We start from the raw sequence: 9,517 nt of genomic DNA, 5'->3' as shown, positions 1-9,517 counted from the left end.
AAGAGAAGAAAAAATAAAAAAAAAAAAAAAAAAAAAAAAAAAAAACGAAGAGGAAAAAGGAAAAACATTCTCACAAATGCCACGAGGTGGCACCATTTAAACACACAATTGTCTCATTCTGGCCTATCGCTGCTGCTGGTCAGGAAACAAAGGTTTTGCTTGCAATAAATGCAGCTCATGGTAGAACACTCCTAAATTTCTATCTACTGAAACTGCTACTGCAAGTAAAATCAAGTGTAAATCCACACTGAAAGAAAAAACATATGAATGGTTCTGAAGATGTCCAAGTTTATTTTCTGTCTTCAAAAGATCATTTGTAAACAACTAAAATATCATCATGCTCCAAAACTCCCCCTCCCTAGATGCATTTTGCAAATGCAGCCACACTATTCCCTAGCTGTCTCTCACTGTTACACTAGCAAAAAATCTGATGTAAAAAAATATGCTAATATTCCTGAATTCATTTTATACCCAAGGGTCCTGCTTTTGTAGAAGGCAGAGACCCACGGCAGAGTCCTTCTGCTCACTAGTCAGGAGGAGCCTGACTTTAAAGAACAACAAAAAATAATCTGAAGAAATAAATAGTTTGGAAACGTGCTTAGTGCATTAGTAACAACCCCAGTCAGTAATGTACTTACCCGGATTAATTTTATAAAGGCAGTCTGTACCAGGCTACCTGCTCCATGAGGGGTTTTCATAATATAAACTGCAGGTGTGAGCTAACATTTCTTTTCCACAAGTAAAAATAAAATCCCTGCACTAGCAGTCACTGTGACTCTGAGAGCAGTGTTCTTGGTCTCAGACCTACACTCACATACACACAGCTCACCAGAACCTCTAATGGAACATTTGCAAAGGAGCTGACTGATTCTCAATCCTTTGTTATTCCTTGAAAGCAGAATAATAACCTGTGTCAAAAGGACTCAAATGCATTTACAACCTTTTGGGATTTTAGATGCTTGTAGCCACCACTCTGTAGAGACACAAAAGATGCATGGCAGGCAATCAGAATTTATTTAGTGTCTCATTGACAATACTGCATATTGGGAAAGCACTTCAGACACAGTCTGATTCAGAAAACACAGTCAAGATCCCTCTATGCACCTCAAGATTGCACAATTACTCCCAGAGCTCTATTAAGCATTTTGATACTCATTCTTCAGACAAATCTCTTACGGAGATCTGAAGAGCAGCAGTGGATTGGCAACCAACTCAAAGAGGCTACACACTTACTCCACTGCTTTAAAAACACCATTACCATCCACACACAACAGGCACACACTGGAAACAGGGCAAGGGAGTCTGGTTTAGGCCTATGCCTAACCTCAGTATTGGCTTGCTCTTTCCTGAGGGATAGGAAAATATCCACATTGAAATTACAATGATTCGACTCTAAAATCTGCTTTTAGCAGCTTCTGCTCTTTGACCTAGCTTTTTCAAAAGGAACATGTCATTTTGGGTATTTTCAGCACTCCTTTTTGGCCTTTCTGTGGTTCTCCACATGCAGACACCGAAATTCCCTTATGAAGTCTTTATTTCCAGTGAGCAATCCTGGTTACATTATTCACCAGCATACCAACAAATGTAGTCACATATTAACTCCTGCTAACTTCTGAGCTTTGTCTTTTCTGAAGAGCTCTGAGCCACACAGCTCACACTGCTTCTGCTGCACAGCAGTCACCAGCAAACAGGCATAGACTTCTAATCAAGGGAGCATGATGTTCCAGTTCTGTCTGAGAATGTTTGTTGAGAAAGTATAGCTTTTAATGGAATTACTGCTAAACCTCTGTCCATTTCTCAAAATATTCAGGTTTCAATCTACTCTGGGAATGATGAAATAGTAATGTTTTCCTGTTTGTTACCTGATTCCTGGAAAATACGGGGAGTTTTGGTAACTCTAGGAGACAGAGAGATAGTTTAAAGCCATCTAATCTTTTGAGGTTGGTTCAGGTAATTTATTTCTGAGATATTTAATAACTTACAGGTCTTCCCTTTGGTCCTCGTTCTCCTCGTGGACCTTGTGAGCCTGGAGGTCCCTAAAAGAAAGACCAGAAATATTAAGTCTCTTAAACTACATAATGATTAATAAAGCTCTGCAAATATGAAATCCAATGCTTATTTGAAAATTAGTTTGTGGGGGTTTTTCTACATCATCATGAAGAAACCAGCTATAATCACCAAGTATTCAGTATTTCTTCTCAACTGTACATTGCCTGAATGGAGCAGAACCATGATGCAGAGATCAAAATGGTTTCACCTCTCACATGCTCCACAGGTTAATTCAGCAAAGATTTTCTGAATGCTGGAGGCTCTTCATGTGGAGATGTACAGGTTTGAGACACCCTCCCAGCTAGTCCAGGACTGCTCTCTGCTCAGCCACAGCATAAAGCATCCTGCAACTCCTCCTGCTCCTGCTTGGTCCCTGCTGGAGAGGCATTCCCCAGCACCCACCTGGCACGAAGGGCCTCAGACGTTCATGTGCTACAAGCACACATCCATTCACTTGCCATGGGCTGACCTGACACTGGTAAAAACATCCCATAACCTTCTTGCCTCCTCAAAGCCAGTGGCTCTGCAGACAATACCCACTGAGGCGTGAAAGAGTTCTCCTTCACATCACCCTCACAACACAAACCGGAAATGGCAGAAGGTGGCAGATGCCTCATCAGAGAAGCAGAAGATCGAAAAGTACTCACGGCTGGTCCGGGACGGCCTCGTATCCCTGAAACCTTGAGCAGGGAATACAAATTAAAGTTACCACACATCATGGCTGCATTTGTCATGACTGCCCTACAAAAAATCAGTTATTGAAAACCAAATAGCAAGGTAGGACATTAAAGTACCAAGCAATTTAAAAGGCTTTTTACGGAAAGGGAAAAAGAAAAGTAAATAAAATTTCCCCTGGTTATCTTTTTCCAGTTTGGAGTCTTTTTATTAGCAATGTGAGCGAAATCCTAGAAGTATCACTGCTACTCTAAAAAAGATTAAATAAATAAGTGAATTACAATGGTTTAGGCTTAATTTATTGATTATTTGAATCTGTTTGCCTTCACACTAGAAAGGAATTAATAGATAATGAAATTTTATTTCACCACTTTCTAGATACTAATTTACCATTACACTCCCACAAAAACCTAACCATAAAAATAAAGATTATGGCAGAAGAACTTTACCCGAAATGCAACTAACAGGAATTTCTAATGTTACATACGTGAAACAGCATACTTAATTTCATTCCTTTCATTCCTAGGCTGTACAGTTCTGTTGTATTTACTACATTACTGCAATTCTGCTTTAAAGCACTAATATGCACACTTCTAGGGTGTGCTGATGGATGAAGAAAATATTGACTTACAGGTGGCACTACTCCAGGTTCTCCTTTTTGTCCCTGCAGGAAAAAGACACCAAAACATCAGATGCCAGAAAACAAGTACAAGTACAATTAACAGTACCAGTTTCACCAATACCATCCCTGTGACTGTGATAAAAACTAAGGCTTCTCTAACAATATAAGATTAAAGTACCTGTGACAAATAATCCGCATTATTTTAATGACTAGACACTGATTAAATGAAGGCTATAAATTAACATTATTCTCTAGCTGCATAACATACTGTCTGAAAGAAGAATCAAACTAAAAAAATATGAAACTTTCCTGCTAGAACCACTAGAAAGTGCTAGAAAATATGTTGAAGTTCTGTTGTTGGACGATTTGATTCATGTGAAATACAGAGCCTGGGGCAGCATTCAGTTTCCATTTCTTCAAGATACTAAATTAAAATATGTATCATCAAATCCATGAACATAGGAATCCATCTGCAGCCTAGGGACAGAAGACAATGATATTGCATAGCTACAGAGTGAAGAACAACAGCATTCAACAATTGACTTTTCTTGGAGCTGAATGTGTTGACAATGATTACATGTTGCAGCAAATAACGTGGGCTTAGGCCTATTGGTGGTAACTGGTTTTTTAAGGAAAAAAAGAGGACTTTGTAAAGATAAAAAATTTCCTGCCTTGCCTATCAAGTAATAATAAGGATGTTACAGTCCATTTATTTCCATGAGCTACCTCTGCAGAGAGAGTACTCAGTTTTGGTGAGTGTATGTACTTGATAATCTAAAAATAATTTCAATTATTTCTTGCAGTTGCTTACTATTTTAGAGGCCTACTTATGGAAATGCATTTTAACTTCTCTTGTAAGAACAGGTCTTCCCTTTGTTCAATTGCACACAAGAGGAGCTACCCACAGAACCGTGGCTCTGGGCAAAGACACACGAACCGTGGCTCTGGGCAAAGACACTACCTCCTGCCCGCTGGGCAGCTCAGCCTCAGCACAAAAACCAGCTGCAAGCTTTAACAGTTCAGCATCTACTGACATCATTATTACTACCTTCCCTCAGTCTGTGGCACTGCTAGAGGTGAAAACCAATCTACTCAAACTGGAATTCCTTTGATGTAGACAGCAGGGATTTTCAGCCAGGGGATTCTCTGTATTAAGATCGGGATTTCTGCCTGCATCCCAGCATTTTTTTCATGTGGACTGCAATCTCCCTAGCCACCAAGGAAGGTCAAGGGAAAGAACTAAATGTGTTTAACAGAGCTTATATATATATCTTTTGTGATGTGCTTCAAGGAGATATATGGGAATCTTTTAACAGTAGTAATACATTACAAAAAAAGTAAAAGAAATCTTACCTTTCTTCCTCTACCTATGAGAAAGGACAAAGGAGAAAAGAGAAGAAATTAGTGGTTTTACTCTGAGAGACACAATACAGTAAGAGTTGAGTGAAGGTGTTGCAGCTAGAGCCATCCCTGATCCTGGATGCAGAGTGGATGGTGCACTGCCTACAGGGAGCTGGGGGGAGATCCCAGGGACACACATACTCCCTTGTTCAGGTGTGAGGAACCAAAACACTTCGCAAAAATGTCCTCTGATCCTCAACCTTTTTCCTCATTGCACAGAATAACGAAAAACACTTCAGGAAAGCAGAGTATCTTGTGGGGGGTTGTCAGATGCTGGCTTAATGACTGACAGAAAGTCAAGGGAAGCTTTAATACTGACTCCAACAATAACTGTTGATGGATCCACAACATATTACATGGTATCTTTCAGAAGACAGAGCTCACAGGGGGATTTTTGACCTTTTCTTGTTTAAAAAGCACCTGTACTACACCATGGGCCTGCATTCAGAGCCATATAGCCACACTCATGCCCAAAAAAATCCTTCAGAAGAATATTTTATAAACACCTCAAATACCAGTAAGGTATTTAGGAATGTATCCATACTGCTTTTATATTTGCTGGTTGTACCCTGTTGGTGTTGGCCCAACGCCTCCCAAAACAGAGCAGGATGCACCATTTCTTTATTAATACTCACCACATATTGCTCCACTGCTCAATTACACAAGTCTCTGCTTTGGTCTTTATCACTACTTTGCTCAATATTAAGCTGATCAACAATTTTATCTCCTGAAGAAATTAACTATTATACATTGAACATAGTTTTATATAATTCATTGCACAGTGTTATGTAGCTTTCATTGCACAGTAAGAAATTTTCTTTTAGAAAAATTGAGGAAGGATTCCTTTATCCACATCTCTCCAGGAAGAAGAACTTGACTGGAAAAGACAATCTTCAAGGTATATAACAGAAAGGATGCAAATAGGGAGCTAATATACTTCACACTTCTTTTATGTCTCACAAAAGGATCCCTGTTTTCACTTTGGAGAAACACTTTCCACTGTTTACATTTATTCATCCATTAGAGGGTCCCTGAACTGAGCACTTTAAAGAATGCACTTATTACATATCATTATGTATTCAATATATATTTATCTTAATATGTTTATTATATATATTTATGTTTCAGATGAACCACAAAAAGAAGCAAGTATTCGACCTAATATCAAGATGGATTTCAGATCAACCTTTTAGCTGTAAAGCCATTTGGGCTTATATCAGATTCATAACCTAAAGCAAACTGTCTTGAGTCAGCCGTGGGGCAACCCAAGAGGGATTTTAAGTGTCAACTACCTACCATTTTCAGATTTAAATTTTCACCATAAAAATAGCCTTAGAAAGTTCAATATCACATGCTTCCTAGTTCTTTGGGCTGTCTCTCCTTTCAAACTAGAAAAGGCTCTTACCAATGGTGGGGTCAAAATCCCGTGATGTGTGGGGACACACAGGACAGCACTCTCCCGGGGGCACCTGGGGGTTCTCACACTCCAGCAGATCTTGACACTGGATTTCATCGCAAAGAATAGCTCCATTGTCACAGACACAGATTTGGCATGGTGAAGGCTTCCAAATATCCCTGTTCAGGTACATCTGTCCATTCTGAGTGCAGGCTATTTCTTCACCATCTTCTCCTGGGACAGAGGAGAGAATATACAACACATTTTCCAACCACAAAATCAAAGGAAGAGGACTGGATAAGGAAAGAGCACAAGATGAGAAGCAGCATCACGTATGCAGAGGAAACAGTGCACCAGCATAGCTGAAGCTGATGTTCCTGACTTTTAAATACCAGTCATCTTACATGTCTCTCTTAATTTACCACTTTATTTCTTGATCAGAAAGAAGAAAAATAGAATCGCCACGGAGTGCACAATTCCTCCACAGTACCAAGTGAATGCCTCATGAGTTTTTGGATGTCAGCCTGCTCAGAGGGGTGTCACCTCTGCCCTGAGGAACTCCTGCCAACTCCCTGCTCTGTGTAAGTGCTGAGCACAGGGCATTGGAGAGGTCTGACCGGGGACAAGAACCTGTGACACTTCTGTCCAGAACGGCACATGCTGCCTGCTCCCTCCTGGCTTATACAGACAGATGGGACAGACACAGCAGCAGTTGGGGGAAAGAAAAAAGACAATCCCATTTATTGGGTAAGATTTATTTATTGGTGTATGGGAATACCAGCACAAAGAATCAAATCTTCTGAACAGGAGAGCCAGCCTCTGTCCAGTGGCAACAGCAGCACCCACTGCAGTGGCACTTGCAGCAGTGTCTCCAGCTGAGTGATGAGAGGCTCCTCACATGATTTATGCTCAGTTTTTATAATCCAGCTGGTCATGGCCCCACATGATTAACCCAGCACACACACAATATATCTTAACTGGATACAAAATACCCCTTAAATATTTTAACCATACATGAAAGACCATCTTACATCACTATTTATATAGGACCAGTAGGGACTGACTATATGCATACACCCTCTCTCTGTGTACTTATTCACACAATCACATTTACTCACATTTGTACTGTTTTTACCCATATTTAAGTCTTTGCCTTTGTTTTTTTCCTACTTTGTAGCCAAACACTCCAGATATGTTTGGAATTTTTTTTTTAATCACTAGCTGAGTATATCTCAGTATCTTCTCCTAAAATTAAAATATGTCTGAGAAAGAGTTCAAAAATGAAGTAAATTGGAAAGTTTTGATTGTGCATCCAGTATTTTACAGAATCCCCTAGCAGCAAGAAAAGATTTTTTCATTTTGTCCCAACGAATATTTCATCCTTTAACAGAGCAAGCAGCCGCAAGACCAAAGAACCATCCCCAGGCTGTCCCTAGACCATGTGTCAAAACTTGCAAACCAAGAATCCCAGTGCCAAGACAGTTTCTGAGCCATACACGGCAAAGCTGTCACTCACAGTCCAAAAATTATTCTCCTGACCCCTGAGATGCTGCAGAGAAGACTGATCTTACATGGGTGGGAACGCCATCTGACCACAGAAATCCCTCAAAAAGCTCTTTGAAATTGGACAATCCAGTTAAAACTACTGCTGAAAATTCCCAAACAGGTCTAACTTCTAACTGATACAAGACTGAGAGTAAGGTCAATTATATACACAGGACACATCCCCTTAGTCAAAGATCACAAGCATTGTTTGTTTAAGCAAACTTGTTACTAGTATAAAAATTAACAGCTCTAAGCACAAGGACAATTTCACTGTTCCATACATTTCTGTCCTAATTTAAACCAGATGTAAACAGAAAATTACGAAGTAATAAACATGAGCAGATTTGGAATTTCAGCTTCGTGCCTCATCTCAAGTCCAGTTACTCCATCAATGTCAAAGCTTGAAGAAGGGGAGCAGATGTGTCATTAACTGTTGCCTGCCATCACTAACAGCTCTCTAACACAAACTCAAATTGAAATTTTCACCAGGTCAGCTCCTCATCAACCACTTTATTACACCAACAGACAAAATGACTCGAAGAGGTGCTGCAGAAGCTCGGGAGGAAATGTTTTCAGTGTGAAGTAAAGACATCAACCAAGTGTGCTGTACAGTCCATTTATAACACTGTGAGAATCGTTTTCCAAACTGCAGATCGTATTTTGGAAACCACTCTTCTCACTTCTCCCTTGTGAGCATGACATAATGCACTGTCTGACATATTTAGCCTTTTCGCCCCAGATGTCTGGCATATGGTCTGTGTCTTCTTTAACGTATCACCCGCAGAACTCGTTGTGCTGTTCAAAAGAGCAGCAGTTTGCATAAATGAAATTTCTAAGTTATTGAGCCCAAAGTCAGCATTCTGTCATAACTTCAAATAAACCACATAGCAACTGCTTTGGCAAATCAGAGCTCAGCCAGATGGTGACTAGCTTCTGCCTGGGTCCCGCTCAGCGGCTGGGAAAGACAGGGGCAGACAAACACAGGGGAAAAAAGCATATACCAACTTCTGAAAGCTACTAAGTCTGCTCCCCTACCAGATTGCAGATATGATGGTCATTAAAAAAAACCACCAACCAAGAAACAAAAGGAAAAACCCACCATCATATAATATTGTCAGAAAAGACAATTGTACATCTTTTGATTAAATTCAGTGCTCCTAGTTTTTCTTTCTGCTGTGACTGCATTACACTGAAAGAGTAACCTGGAAAGAGCAGCTGTTTCAAAGCCAACTCATTTCACAAGAACATTTTGACATTCTATTCCCAGGCCTGAACTGCAGGCATGTTATCCAGCTACACCCAGAGCAGCAAAGGAAATCATTCTACCATTTCCTCTATAGCTTGGAAATTTGCAGGTTTGTTTTAATCACAGGGACCAACTTACAAACTCTTTATATATCACATGTTCTTTCTACCTCTACAGTTGTAACACAAGGTGCCGAGTGGCTTGAGAAGCAGCTTTGGAAATTTTTAATGAGGCAAAAGGATCTGCTAGGCCATTCACCAATTCTTTTCTTACCAACTAAAAAGTACAACTCCAGTTGGTATTGGACCTGAGTAAAGATCCGACAGAATTCAAAACCCATCGAGTTTCAATACAGTCTGCAAATATAAAAGGCGAGGCAGGGGAAATAGCCAATGATATATTTAAGGACTCATTCATTCATGAGCTTACACAACAACCAACCTTGAGAAAGAGGATTTCAATGCAAAGCACAGTAAGTAAAATGCAATTTCTTTCTGCTATATATTGATGTGTTGGAATATGGGTTTTACTTTAAGGAACTGATTTATCAGCAGTCAAACAGTCGGTTACAGGTAATTTACTG

The 9,517-nt window shown here is 39.9% G+C and overlaps 1 protein-coding gene across 3 annotated transcripts in view; it reads right to left on the bottom strand.

Annotated features, from left to right (window-relative positions):
• COL5A2 (collagen type V alpha 2 chain) overlaps nt 1-9,517 on the bottom strand; it is a 172,133-nt gene that overhangs the window by 43,936 nt on the left and 118,680 nt on the right. For all 3 annotated transcript variants that reach the window (XM_017728964.1, XM_008630238.2, XM_017728954.1), the window contains 5 exons: nt 6,153-6,377; nt 4,700-4,713; nt 3,356-3,388; nt 2,697-2,729; nt 1,983-2,036 (listed from right to left, as the gene is read on the bottom strand). In XM_017728964.1, coding sequence (XP_017584453.1) covers nt 1,983-2,036; nt 2,697-2,729; nt 3,356-3,388; nt 4,700-4,713; nt 6,153-6,336 — 318 coding nt within the window. In that variant the 5' untranslated portion in view covers nt 6,337-6,377. The remainder of the gene's footprint in view (nt 1-1,982; nt 2,037-2,696; nt 2,730-3,355; nt 3,389-4,699; nt 4,714-6,152; nt 6,378-9,517) is intronic.

The sequence above is a fragment of the Corvus brachyrhynchos genome, unplaced genomic scaffold (assembly GCF_000691975.1).
Source record: "Corvus brachyrhynchos isolate BGI_N302 unplaced genomic scaffold, ASM69197v1 scaffold370, whole genome shotgun sequence".
In the NCBI taxonomy this organism is placed as follows: domain Eukaryota; kingdom Metazoa; phylum Chordata; class Aves; order Passeriformes; family Corvidae; genus Corvus; species Corvus brachyrhynchos.
This window is presented reverse-complemented; position numbering and strand designations above follow the sequence as displayed.